The sequence below is a fragment of the Podarcis pityusensis genome (genome assembly GCF_964106645.2).
Source record: "Podarcis pityusensis genome assembly, chromosome: 3".
Classification (NCBI taxonomy): Eukaryota; Metazoa; Chordata; class Lepidosauria; order Squamata; family Lacertidae; genus Podarcis; species Podarcis pityusensis.
In genome coordinates this window covers 111,037,686-111,051,953 of record NC_138026.1, presented here as the reverse complement: position 1 = coordinate 111,051,953, position 14,268 = coordinate 111,037,686, and the positions used below count along the sequence as shown (strand labels likewise).

Below are 14,268 nucleotides of genomic sequence, written 5' to 3'. Positions count from 1 at the left end.
ATGGCCCAAATTTGCAAATGAAAATTTTTGGTTTTGTACAGTTTTTCAATTCTGATCCCAGGATTTGGAGTTTTAACCTGTTTGACAAGAATGAGGATTGTGGCTTGGGTAACTGAGGGGCAGAATGTTTAGAAGACGGTATAATGATTTTTTGGAGAAAATAATAATTTCATAATACTGTATTTTGATGGTTCTGTTCTCGTCTGAGTCTATGGCCTAGCTAAACTAAAAGGGATATGTAAGATCATTCTCAGGTTTCTAGCAGCTTCCTGGAAAGTGTATCATAGTTTGGAAGGACTGGAAACTAAAGTATTTTATTTCCTGTTGTGCCCTGACATCATAGGTGGAGAGAGAACTGTGCTCTGCTACTGCTGAATTTGAAGATTTTGTACTGCAGTTTATGGACAGGCAAGTTGTGGTGGGAGACAGTATACTGGTGATGTGATAACTGCCCTGCTGGCTTTCCAAGTGTTTCTCAACTTAGTCTTGCCCATCGGATGTTTTCTCCTAATTTATGTTCCCAACTCTATTGGTGACAGGGCAGATGAATACATAAATGCTTTTAATAGTACCTGGCTACATACAGAGTAAAGATAAAGGGACCCCTGACCATTAGGTCCAGTCGTGGTCGACTCTGGGGTTGCGGCGCTCATCTCGCTTTATTGGCCGAGGGAGCCGGCTTACAGCTTCCAGCTCATGTGGCCAGCATAACTAAGCCGCTTCTGGCGAACCAGAGCAGCGCATGGAAATGCCTTTTACCTTCCCGCCAGAGCGGTACCTATTTATCTACTCGCACTTTGCCATGCTTTCGAACTGCTAGGTTGGCAGGAGCAGGGACCGAGCAACGGGAGCTCACCCTGTTGCGGGGATTTGAACTGCCGACCTTCTGATCGGCAAGTCCTAGGCTCTGTGGTTTAACCCACAGCGCCACCCGCGTGATGTATGTTTAAGATTAAACATTTTAAACCATATTTTAAAAATTGGGGGAAATGATAAGTTGAAGGATTCACAGACTGCTTGTTCTTTAGGCTGGTGCTTGTGAATAGAGGGAGAGAGTGTTGATTGCGGTGCATGAATGTTCTTATGAAGGGGATTGCAGGTGTAGAACCAGCAAGGTATGGAGAGAGGCAGGGAGCTCAAGTGGCAGAACTGCAACAGCAAAAGCCATGAGCTTGGATATATCTTGCTACAGCATCCCAGTGCCTTTCTCCAGGGCTGTTTGCAAAATGAGTGGCTGTTCAGCTCTTCCCTTCCCCCTCAGTTTTCTGATTTGGCACTGCGCACTTTGAAGCCTGCAGCCAAAAACATGATACTTTTGTGCTTCTTTAGCCCAGTAGACACTCCTGTCTTTTCTTGTGGCAGATTTCTTCTGCTTCCTTGGTTTTTAGATTTCTTTGAAGATGAATCAAGCACTGACTTTACAAGCCAGGCAAACCTATTATGCAGACAGTGTGTGGAGAGACATCAGTGATGGTAAAAACAAAACAAAATCCTAATATTTTTTCTTTGTCTTTTTATTGTGCAGGTGTTTTGCGCTCATAGAAAGCAGCACACTGGAGCAAACAAGAGAAGAGACTGAGACAGAAAAGATGACTCATTTGGAGAGTTTAGTGGAATTAGGCTTGTCCTCAACTTTCAGCACAATTCTCACACAGTGTTCGAAAGAGATATTTAAGGTATGTGTCACCAAGAGTTGGAAGAGTGTTCAACTTCTTTGCCTCACTTTTTTTTGTAAAACAAAAGCTTGTGGAACTGTAGATGGTTTCCCTGTTCTGTGTTTAGGGAAGGAAGTACATTAAAAGGCCAGTGTAGATGTTCATTTGCTTAACCTGCAATCATAAAGCACTGTAAAATTGTAGCACACAATTAAAGCAGAATATACAATATGGGTTCCCAAGATCTACTTGGACATGCTTAGTTGGGGACAGAGGGTGGGTTACTTCGCTATTTAAAATGGCGCAACCTCATACTGTACCGCAAACTACTTCTGAAACATGTGTCAGTTTAAAAAGAGGCATGCCAAGCAGCATGGAAGGAGAATGACTATTTGAGACATACAAGCCAAAAGCCCCCTTTGACATTCAGAATTAATAGCATAGTTCTTCAGATCTGTGCTGATGTTGTTTTCTATGCCAAGAGTGGACTTTGTGATGTCACAACTCCATGACTTTTTTTGTTTCTTTTGAAGCTTGATGTTAAGGACCTAGTTCCATTAAGATGATAAACCTGCACCTGGGCTATAGAACCTTCTTCCTTTGTGACATTCTCCGTTTCGGGTGTGGAGGCCATGTTTTTGTATGGAGGAAATGCATCCATTTGAGCTCTCACCTGCAATCTGAAGTGGTATAACCCGGACACAGGATTATCACCTTAGTGGAAACTAGAACAAGGAAATGCCTGCTTCTTTCTGACTTAAATAACATCTAGAACATGGGTAGGCAAACTAAGGTCCGGGGGCCGGATCTGGCCCAATCGCTTTCTAAATCCGGCCTACGGACGGTCCAGGAATCAGCATGTTTTTACATGAGTAGAATGTGTGCTTTTATTTAAAATGCATCTCTGGATGCATATAGGAATTGGTTCATTTCCCCCCCCCAAAATATAGTCCTGCTCCCCACAAGGTTTGAGGGACAGTGGACCGGCCCCCTGCTGAAAAAGTTTACTGACCCCTGTGCAAGAATGTAAGGGGGAAATCACACTGTAGCTTGATTTAAGACAACACCAGACTTAAAATTAAATGCGTTGTATTTTCTTTATCCCCCCCCCCCCCCGAGGGCATAGGCCTTCTTCATGTATCTTTTAGCTCCTTAATAAGCAGCTTCATCAATATGTACATGACTCCTATGTTCTGCCTTAGAAAATCAAACGGTTCTTAAGCAAGCTTTTATTATTCTTTCCTATCTGCTAAAGCTGATGGACTCCATGGTATTCTGAAGGGTGGGTGACTTACCTAAGTCCCCTGCTGGACTTGCCTAAGCTGTCTCCATATCCCTGGATGCTTCACAGACCTATTACTAGCATGTTTCTTTTAATCATGGGTGGTCAATCTGTGGCAGAGGCAGCAGGTAAAAGTGACATGCCCAGAGAAGAACTATTGTGTCTCCCTTAGTCATATATCCTGCCTTTCTAGCACTGTGCTGCTGCCCCAAGGAACCAGGAACCGCATGTTCCCTGTAGATTATACAAGAGCAGAACTATCACATTAAGTGTTTGACTTGCGATGCCCTAGCCAAAAGTGGTTTGCCACATGGCGTTGGTGACCACTTGGTTTCCTTATTCCTTTCTGGTTTTCTCATCATGATGGAGACTGAACTTACAGTGGATTCCACGTAGCTCCTCTGCCTGCATTGTGAGAGTGCCATCAATTATATATTTAAATCAGAATATCTATCTATCTGACCATAAAGTGATGTTTCCTACCTGGATGATTGAATTGCACTTTTTCTTTTGTGTGTTTCTCTTAGGTTGCCTTGGAGAAGGTTTTCAATTTTGCCGTTTCGAATATATTTGAGACGAGAGTAGCAGGACGGATGGTGGCCGACATGTGCCGAGCTGCCGTGAAAGTGAGACCTTATTCTTTCCCTCCTTTCAGCCTTTCTTGGTTGAGATGCAAACCAAGGAGTAACCTTAGCTGCTCTGTTTTTGCTGGCCCTGGGAATATTTGCCAGTTCTCTCTGTGCTTGTGGGCCTTAAATTGCACATTATCTTACCCAGCCATTCATGCCTTCCAGAATCAAGGCCAGTAATCAGAGGCAGATTTCTAACTATTGCTGTAGGATGCTCATTATCTTTAAAGCATACAAACTTCCATGCTTGCAAAGAGATCTTAATGTAGAACTTGATTCTTTGTGACATTTCAGTGCTGTCCTGAGGAGTCTTTGAAGCTCTTTGTACCCCATTGCTGCAGTGTTATAACACATCTTACTCTCAGTAAGTGTCAATGATTTTACATTGTTTTGTGACTGGCTTGTGTTTGACTGTTTATAATGTGGTTTGTTTGTTTGTTTGTTTGTTAATTACTGCTATCTGGAGGATATTTTGCATGTTTATATTTCACTGTTTTCCCAAGCTGCTCAGGGCAACATACATGGCTCCACCTGCTATTTTTATTATCACGACAACCCCTGTTGTAAGCAGGTGAGGATTCGAAATCTCCAGTGGCCCGTGCTCACCCAGTGATCCAGGTGACCCACTGGGATTTTTAACATAGATCTCCCCATTTCAAATCCAGCACTCTAACCACACCTGCACTCTGGCAACATTTACGTAATGTTTTCATGTGCAATTCCTTCCTAACTTCCCTGGGATCTAGTGATGAAGGGCAGTATATAAATAAAACAAATAAATACTTTGTTGTTGTTGTTTAGTTGTTTAGTCGTGTCCGACTCTTCGTGACCCCATGGACTAGAGCACGCCAGGCCCTCCTGTCTTCCACTGCCTCCCGCAGTTTGGTCAAACTCATGTTCGTAGCTTCAAGAACAATGTCCAACCATCTCGTCCTCTGTCGTCCCCTTATCCTTGTGCCCTCAATCTTTCCCAACATCAGGGTCTTTTCCAGGGAGTCTTCTCTTCTCATGAGGTGGCCAAAGTACTGGAGCCTCAGCTTCAGGATCTGTCCTTCCAGTGAGCACTCAGGGCTGATTTCCTTCCAAATGGAGAGGTTTGATCTTCTTGCGGTCCATGGGACTCTCAAATAAATACCAAACTACTGTAATTCCAGAAGATTAGCTGAGTATGACTGTAGCTAAAGCCAAAAAAGGGTTCTCACGCCTTTTTTTTATTTTACGGTAGCAGATTATTGGATGCTGCTTCCTGGTCCTGCCTTACTGGCTTGCAAAGGGAGCATGGTTGGGACCTGCTCTTTCGACGCACTTCATTTGTTTCAGTTTCAAAGCAGCATCTGGGCAAGGAAGAGATTCGGATAAGCTGTTCTGCACTTCTTGCCTCAAACCCTTATCTTTGCTTCACAGCGCTCCTGTCATGTGTGCACCACATGGCAGCAAATGTGTTTGTCACTCAGTTTATATGCTGGAGAAAGCTGTAGCCATTCCCAGCTCCTTAATTCATGTACCCATTCCATCACAGCATCCCGTTGCGTCGGAAGCAGTTTAGTCATGCTGGCCACATGACCTGGGAAGCTGTCTGTGGACAAACGCGGGCTCCCTCGGCCTGAAAGGAGATGAGTGCCACAACCCTGTAGTTTCCTTTGACTGGACTTAACCGTCCAGGGGTCCTTTACCTTTTTACGCCTTAATACACAGTAGGAAACACGTTAGACACAAGTGCTTTGAAAGCCAGGCAAACCTGGCATTACAACCAAGTATACCTTTGACAGAGAGTTGCAAGCCAATCTTGGTCCCAGGGCAAGTGTACTTGTGTGCTACATGTAGACGTGAGCACATGTTTGTTGCATTCATAAGCAACAGTTTTTGAGTAGTCCTTAGTCTCCCACCTTTTTAAAGTTCTCATTCCCCCCACTCCACCCGCCTTCTGGGCAGTGGAAGAGGGAAATTCAACCTAATGGGGGTGGGGGCGGGAATGCATCTGTTAGGGGGCTTTGTAGGAAAGAGAGACTTCAGTACACAAATTAAAACCAAAGCTATCCACACAGAGTCTTTGCCCAAAACAACCATGAGTTTTGCCAGCAACAGTCTTAGAGCATCTAAGCCCCTGAAGTGCCGGCACTATTTTGTATTTTGTTTTTTACTATTATTATTATTATTATTATTATTATTACTATTAACCCTTTTATTGGCATCACATACAACATCCAAAACAAATCAATACAGAATTACCCCTTCCCCAGTGGCACAAAACATTTGCTAAAAGTAATGAGGCAGAGCAGTCTGTCGTCACATCTCATGGTCTCCCGGGAGATCAGACGTCTGCAGTGTATTTCGATGACAAAAAACCAAATAGAGATATTTCGCCACTAACTTGGTGAGCTCCTGATCATTCCCCAGTAATAGAAAATGCATGACCTCTGACTCTGGTTTCCATTTGAGGATACAGAGTTGATCTAGAAATTGCTGGCGGAGATCAGCATATAGTTTACAATTGAGAACCACATGTGTAAGGGTTTCCACCAGGTCAGTTGTGCAGTTTTTATTAGTTTTATCAGCTTTTGTCTAATGACTAATGCTTCAGCTGAGTGCTATTATGGAAGACAACTGAGAGCAGGAAAGGGTGCCTTTAACTGGGTTTGTTCAGTTTCTAAGGTTTGAGTTGCCATTGTCGTGCCTGCGGGCACAGTGGTGGCCTTGAGGACTTCACCTGATTTCTGTGAATCCTGTCGCTGTCCTCTTTGTTATGAGGCAATGAGTGTGGCTACCTCTTCCCCTCACCGCAGAAAGTTCATTTTGCTGGAGGAGGAAGTTGGGGCAGAAGCCAACACTCATTCTTTTGCTTTTCTAGGCTCAGATTAGTACCTAAGCAGACTGAGAAAGTAGGGAGGGAAAGGGATCTGGGAGACAGGGGAAAGGAAAACTGGGGTGGGTGGGATGAGGCGTTGGAAGTGTGGTGTTGCCGGAGTCACAAAAGGAATTGCTTGTATGCCAGAGAGAAAGTGACTACACATGCCGGATCCAGTAAAACGGGTCCTTTTGAAGATTTGTGGGGGGTTTTCTGCACACACTCTGGCAAATCAAATCACAGATCACATCAGCCTTCATTGACTTAACTGTACAAAAATAATAATCACAAATTTAGTGCTTTCCAGTGTTTCTAGCTTGTTCAAAAACATTGATTCAAGGCGTATAACCCACTGCGGGAGGCAGTGGAAGGCAGGAGTGCCTGGCGTGCTCTGGTCCATGGGGTCCCGAAGAGCTGGACACGGCTAAACGACTAAACAACAACATAGCTATAATTTTTACAAGAGATCCCCTTAAACCACCATCACATCACGTGTTGCCTTTGGATCCACATCTCTGTTATGTGATTTGTTGGTGGGCTTCTTTCCATCCTGTGCAAAAGCCATGAATATGCTTTTTTTAAAACAACAGCAACAACAACTTGTTATGTTGACCATAAGAAATTGCTGATGAAAGTGGAATAACATTATAACTTGATGCTTTCCCCCCCAGATGATGATGTCTTGCGTGATGAAGAGTTAGATAAAGAGCTCCTCTGGAACCTTCAGCTTCTGTCGGAGGTATTATAGAGAATGCTGCTTTTAATGCTTTATTTTCCAACTGTGTACTTGATCCATACTTACTTTCGGTAAAAAAATTGAGTACTTTTAAATAAATGCTTTTCTATGCAGAACCTTCTATGTGATGTATACACAGGGGGAAGCCTGTGAGCATTGTGACTGAGAATAAACTGTCTAGACAGAGTGGAAGGCGTTGTGTCAGATTACCCCAGTGCAGTGCCTGCTGTCCTGTTTTGAGCAGTGACAGCTAGATCCTTATTTTATCCTGAAGGACGAGCGGGGAGACAAAAGCTTCCCTATCAAGGTTGCAGCTGCAGTGCTTTAAGTGGGAACACAGCAGTTGCAGCATTGCTCCCAGATGTTCATCCTGTGGGCAACGTAATGGCACATGAAAACTTCTCATTGCCACACCCTTTTCCTTCAGCCCTTTGCGACGGATTTCCTTTGGAAATTCACTTTATTCTTCTTCTTTACCTTTATATCCAACTGTTAAACCGAGATGCTCAAAACAGCATATATGCAGTTTGCAGGTGGGGTTGTCCTGCTTTAGCCAAAGCTAGCAGTCCTAAGTTCACTCACGAGGGCAATCTAAAAGGCAAGGTCTGGCCAGGGTCTGAAGTCAAATCCTTGGGGCAATGCAAAAGCCAAGTTCCAAGAGCAGTTCCAGGTGCTGCAAGGGGGTGCCTGAGAGTCAGACAGATTCAGTTAAGAGCAAAGGGCTCCAAAAAAATCAAGCAAAACTTGCAACGGGCACGTTTGGTGGGGCTGGGTTGGTACCTGGGTCCTATTTAGAGTAGCTGCAGCACTCAAAATGCAAAAGATGCATTGATTTTCTCTTCCAGAGCTTGCGTTCCTGTGTGTCGCGTTCCTATTTTGTTGATGATATATTTAATTTCCGATGTTTCAACTCTTTGGCTAGATCACTCGTGTGGATGGGAAGAAGTTGCTGCCGTACAGGGAGCAGCTTTTGAAGATTCTACAGCGAACCCTCCATTTAACCTGTAAGCAGGGTTACATTCTGTCTTGTAACCTACTGCACCACCTTCTTCGTTCTGCTACACTTATCTACCCCACAGAATACTGCAGTGTGCCAGGTGGCTTTGACAAGCCTCTTTCTGAATACTTTCCTATCAAGGCAAGGATTTTAACTTACTTAGGATTAGAGAATTCCCCTTCCCCCCACCTCTCTCTCTTTCTCTTTCTCTCAAAAAGAATCTAAACTATTATTTTATTTGCGTTTATTTGAGGATTCACCTAACCCCCAGCAGCGATGGAAAGTGTAATTGAAAGATGCAGTGCCAATCTTTAACAGAAATTTTATGTTTATGCTTTTGCTCTCTCTAGCACATGCCACCTCAAGGGAATGGGCATTTAACGCACCAAAAAAATAGTCTCTAGAAGTGAAAGCTTAATGTTAAATGCATTGTCGATCAGCTCATTATCTAGGGGCTGCCTCAAACGATGTCTCTGCACTGTTCTCCACAGTGTGTGAAAAGGATGCAACCTCTTTTACTACATGTGTGCCAGTTCTCCATTGAAGTTATATGCAGCATACTGTCAATCAAAGATTTCTTCTTGTGTATTGTATTGTACTCTGCAGTACAGTCGGAAGTTGAATGCCTTGCAAGACGAACGTTTTGGCTCCCGGATGCCGCAAATCCGGAAGTGATTGTCCCGGTTTGCGAACGTTCTTTGGAACCCGAACGTCCATTGCGGCTTCTGATGGGCTGCAGGAGCTTCCTGCAGCCCATCGGAAGCTGCACCTTGGTTCCCGAACATTTTGGAAGTCGAACTGACTTCTGGAACGGATTCTGTTCGACTTCCGATGTACGACTGTATACACAAAGTGCACCTATTGGTCTTGTAACATGTGAAGCTACTTGGAGCGCCCAATTTCATACAAAACTTTAGGGTGCAAATCAGAAGCCGGCTCCGGTTAATTTTCACCGATTCAAGTGATACCTTTTGTCCATCTTCGCAGTCCAGATCATTCCTAGGCATGTGTAATGTAATCAGTATAGATAGGAGCAGTTTTCACCATTATGTTGGCATCATTCCCGGCATGATTGTCAGATTTTACACGCTGCCGGTGTGAGTGCATGTCCAAAGATGGTTAGGACTGCTTGTCAGTACGAAAAACATAGGGCAAACCTGCTTACTATGTTAGGCCACAGTGGGTTCATGGCAGCTGAATCTGAAATGATCTCCCACGTCCAACAACTTTAGCCGTTGGTGGTTATTTTGTACAGTCCTAAAATACCTGTTACATTTGATACCTTTTTTGTGGAAAAATGGTTGACGCCCAAGGAAGAAACAGTGAAGCATTATATTAAAACACAAAAGAATAATAAATCAAAATAAAGTGACAGCAACATTGATTCTCACTGGAACTAAAAACAGGTGGCAATAAGTTACTGTTTTTAATATGTGGGCAGTAACCGTGTTGTCAACTAGGCAGCAGTGTTTAAGAAAAATAATTGCTGCTACCTTGGACTGGCTGAAACCTGGCAAGTGAGGCGCCTGCTTGTCTCTTGAAAAGTCTGTGTTAAAGGAGCAACTCAAGGACTGTTGCCTGCTTTTTGGTCCTTGATGAAAATTGCACTATTTGTTTGTTTATGCCCCACCCTTTTCCCTGATGGGACTCAAGGCGGCTCACGTATAAAAATGAGAGCCAGTAAAATCATAGAAAAAGCAATAATTAAAAGCAATTAAACATTTTTAGAAGTAAAACCACATAGAATCTATAAAAATCATGCGACTAATTACAATAAAGGCAGTTAAAAGCAGTCAGTTCCCAAAAGCGTATTGGAACAAAAAACGATTCATCTGCTGGTGGAAGGACCATAAGGAGGGAGCCTGTCTAACTTTTCTGGGGAGGCAGTTCCAAAGTCTGCGAACATTATTCTGGCTGGAACATGTCCTTGAACTGTGATCATGCCTCTTGTTTGTTTCTATGGGAGGTGGAGCCTACTATACAAAGATAACATTTAAATTATTAGCTCCACCCAGTTTTACCTATTTTCCCTCCCACCACTTTCATGTGGCCGTTGGAAAGCTGTCCAGAAGGGCCGAAAAAGGTTGCTAGTGAGCTTTATTTTCAAAATTTGCTGCAAGGCTCTCCTCTCAGTTATCCCAAATTGTTACCTTCTAAGATATTTTTGTGTGTGATGCGTTCCTCTTGCCCAGGGCACCTGGTGCCAACCCTCTTTTGTCTATAGTAAATATTACCCTCATGTGTAACATGTGATATGTTTACCTTTCTCACTAAGTGCGCAATGCGCACTCTTCTCTTATGTTTACAGGACTGGGGGAAGCCTGGGGATCTATGGAAACTTGACATCCAATGGCATGTTCCTTCAGCCGAAGAGATCGCTTTTTCCTTTGAGTTGCTGGATTCCTTTCTGCAGCCGGAACTTGACAAGCTAGGAAGCTACGCAGATGGAAATCTTGAAATGTCCAGGTTTGTAGAAGTGTATTTGGTGGCTGGGTTTTTCTCAAGAGTTTAACAGACAGGCACATTTTGGGTTGGCAATATTTGCACAGGTAGACTGGCTGTCAGCTTGCAGAGGGGCTTGGTGGGTGTTCTGCAAACCTGATGTGGTTGCAGACACATCTTTATTGTGCAGTTCAGCCAATTCAGCTTCTTGGCGTATGCATTAATTTGCTGGTACCCCTGATAATCTGCTCATCTGTTGTGTGAATGTGTTTCACTTGGATTCTTGAAGATTTTGGCTTGCCGAAGTCCTCCTGGTGACTTTGTAGTTGAGGACTTCCCAGTTCAGAACATTTGTACTTGCATATCAAAAATGTAACATGTGACATGCCCTCCAGTAATGAATCGTGTGTGGCTCCCGGTTTGAACTGGAGCATTCCCAACTGCCACATAATGGGTTCATGCAAGGACTTCCACTTAAAGAATGAAGCTTCCCCTTTGCCCCCTGCACTCCCCACCCCAAAATCTGTTCTGCATAAGTTCGATCATAGGATGACTTCGTTAAATGCGACCCTATATAGGGAGCCAGTGTGCTTTAGTGCGAATATACCTGTCCAGGTAAATGAGATCCAGGTTCTAATTTCTGCTCCATCATGGAGCTTGCTAGTACTGAGTTGATTTAAATCAAGTTTCCTGTTTATGCTACTTGGTGTATTTTCTCAACAAAGCTTACGCTCTAAGTAACTAGAGGTGGGAAACGTCTGAGCAGTGGGCCAGATGTGCCCCTCAGGGCATCCCTATCCCCTGCTTGCCCTTTGCCCTCCAGTGTGGCAATTAGGCTTGAGAACCGCCTCCCTTGGAGTCAGTGGGACAATATTTTCAAGCTAGTTGCCGCCCGTGCGGCAGGTTCAGAGTGGTGTTGCATTTGGAGGGGGAAGGGTTAACACAATTCTCCGGATGCAGGTCAGCATGAAGAGAGAGAGAGCCAGTTGTCAGTGAAGTTAACTTTTTATTAAAGGAAACGGATCTACAACTCGGCGACCTTTCCCAGTAGCTCTTGCCCCTTTGGCGCAGTTGCCAGGAATGAAGGTCCCTGCCTTCCATATCTCTCCACAAGGCTCCTCCTTGCCTGGATGTTTCCCAAGCTGTATTAAACTGCTTTTGCGCACCTCTGGCTTCTGTCCTGCCCTCCTGATTATTCCATGCATTCTTGGAGTGGGGTGGGGTGGAGTGGCAAACTTGTTGCAGCAGGAGAGGGATCCTTCAGCTGCCTCTTGAACCCCCTCCTCTGCTTCAGCCTCGAGGTCTGAACTGCTCCCCATCACAGGCTCTTCCTGCTCTCTAAACCCTGTTGCCACTCCAGCATCCGGCACCTTCTCCCAATCTTCTCCGGCTGACCTCTCTTCGGTGTCCCCTCATCTCTTCCCTGGCTCTTAAGCCTTCCTTCCCTGGGGTTTCCCCAGCATGTACCTCTCACAACTCATCCTGCCAGTCCCTGCGCACTGCAGTCCCCTTGGGAGATCACATAACCCTCCAGCAACTTAAGTTTGAAAAATCTCCAGTGCTCTTTTAAAATCCAATTGTTGCTGGCGTGTGTGGTTTGTGTGTCGGATCTGGGAGATTATGCACTGTGCTATAAATGAGTCTGTAGCTGCAGTAGTCATATTTTCCAGACTTCTGGGATTCAGGAATTGCGTGATTACCCAAGAGTACCCTCTAGTGGGCATGTCTGCAAATAACCCTCTCTCCACCTAAAACTAGGTTTGCTTACCTTAAATATTGAAATACATTTAACATTTGCTTTCAGAGATGATGTGCAGCAGTGTCTTTCTATAGTACACAATTGCCTGATCGGGTCCGGGAACATTCTGCCACCTCTGAAAGGAAACAGAGTAGAGCACCTGTAAGTACACTTTGTTTTGCGCAGGTAATGCATATGTAGAGTGGCCTAGAGAAAAAAATCACACGCTGATACTTGCCGATGTCACAAAGGATTGTGTAAAACTTGTATTAGTTTTACACTAGAATCATATGTATTCAGAACACCCAATACATCCCATAGTGACTAGTCAGAGAGAGAGAGTCACCGTGTTTTGAAGCTCTGCTTTTCATCAGCAAGTTCTCTTCGCACTGGGTGGCTGAAAACTTTCTCCTGACCAAAGCCACTGAATAACTGATGGTTCAGTCTATACATAGAACCCTACAGTTGAAAGGAATTCCTGAAGATCGTCTAGACCAACCCCCTGCAATGCAGGAATATGCAGATGTCCCATAAGGGGATCGATCCTGCAACCTTGGCATTATCAGCACCATGCTCTAACCAACTAAGCTCTTCCTCCTGCCTGCTCAGAAGTAAGCTCCATTGAGTTCAGTGGGACTTACTCCCAAGTAAGTGGGCATAGGATTGCAGCATACATTGGTTTCTCGTAAAGAAATAATGCCTCCTGCACTTAGTTTTTTGAAATCTATTTATGTGTCTGTTTTGTAGTTGCTATCTCAGGGAATTTGAAGGATATAGTGATGTCTGTCCTACACAAATGTTCATCTGTCCACTCACTGAGCTGTGGCAGGTAATAAGTAATAGACCCCATAGCAAGCTAAAGGGGAAAGCTTCTCATATGGAAGAAAACATTCTTGTAAAGGTGCTACCATAATTTCCTTATTTAGCACATACCTATTGCCGTAGACCTAAACTGGTCAAACATCTCACCAAAATACAACTTGTGGGAATCATTGTTTTTTTTTAATGCATTTATAAACTGCTGTTTATGAATAATTTTAAGGATTGTTTATAAAAAATAGAAACATAAAGTAAAATTTAAAAATGCAAGCAAAACAAGCAACAGATGAATACTAATTAAAAGTGTTATAAAACTGATGTCTATCCAAGTTTTTTGTGCTGTCTCTTGGACCCCCAAAGTGGCTCACGAGCATTAAAAACAATAAAACGTAACATACATAAATCCCAGCAACTGAAGCCTGGCCTGGCCTCTCTGTCTTGCCAGCTTTCTTAAGGCTTTTATTCAATTACAGAAAATCATAGTAGCAGCTGTTCTTAGCCTTCATAAATGTTAACAGTGATTAAACGCATTTGGGAAAGTGCATCAGATGTTTTGTTTCAATGGTGCGGATGCATTGTATGTCCTGCAGGGTACCAAGCCTAGTGTCTTTAGAAGAGATCAAACTCTATACTGGTGTTGACTATGGTAAGTTGGTTCCATATTTTGTATTTTGTGTTGCGTACCAGTACAAAAAGGGACGCAGGTGGCGCTGTGGGTTAAACCACAGAGCCTTGGACTTGCTGATCAGAAGGTCGGCGGTTCGAATTCCCGCGATGGGGTGAGCTCATGTTTCTCAGTCCCAGCTCCTGCCCACCTAGCAGTTCGAAAGCACCTCAAAGTGCAAGTAGATAAATAGGTACCGCTCTGGCGGGAAGGTAAACGGCGTTTCCATGCGCTGCTCTGGTTCACCAGAAGCGGCTTAGTCATGCTGGCCACATGACCCGGAAGCTGTACGCCGGCTCCCTCGGCCAATAAAGCGAGATGAGCGCCACAACCCCAGAGTCGGTCACGACTGGACCTAATACTCAGGGGTCCCTTTACCTTTACCTTTTACCAGTACAAAAACTAATCAGCCTGAATTACGTACTCCAGTATTTGGGACACATAAATGTACATGTGTGGCA

The 14,268-nt window shown here is 44.1% G+C and overlaps 1 protein-coding gene across 2 annotated transcripts in view; it reads left to right on the top strand.

The window, feature by feature from the left end:
* PSME4 (proteasome activator subunit 4) overlaps positions 1-14,268 on the top strand; it is an 81,922-nt gene that overhangs the window by 32,793 nt on the left and 34,861 nt on the right. For both annotated transcript variants that reach the window (XM_081000808.1, XM_081000807.1), the window contains 9 exons: positions 344-408; positions 1,526-1,676; positions 3,465-3,563; positions 3,861-3,930; positions 7,083-7,150; positions 8,070-8,285; positions 10,453-10,610; positions 12,391-12,486; positions 13,734-13,789. In XM_081000808.1, coding sequence (XP_080856934.1) covers positions 344-408; positions 1,526-1,676; positions 3,465-3,563; positions 3,861-3,930; positions 7,083-7,150; positions 8,070-8,285; positions 10,453-10,610; positions 12,391-12,486; positions 13,734-13,789 — 979 coding nt within the window. The remainder of the gene's footprint in view (positions 1-343; positions 409-1,525; positions 1,677-3,464; positions 3,564-3,860; positions 3,931-7,082; positions 7,151-8,069; positions 8,286-10,452; positions 10,611-12,390; positions 12,487-13,733; positions 13,790-14,268) is intronic.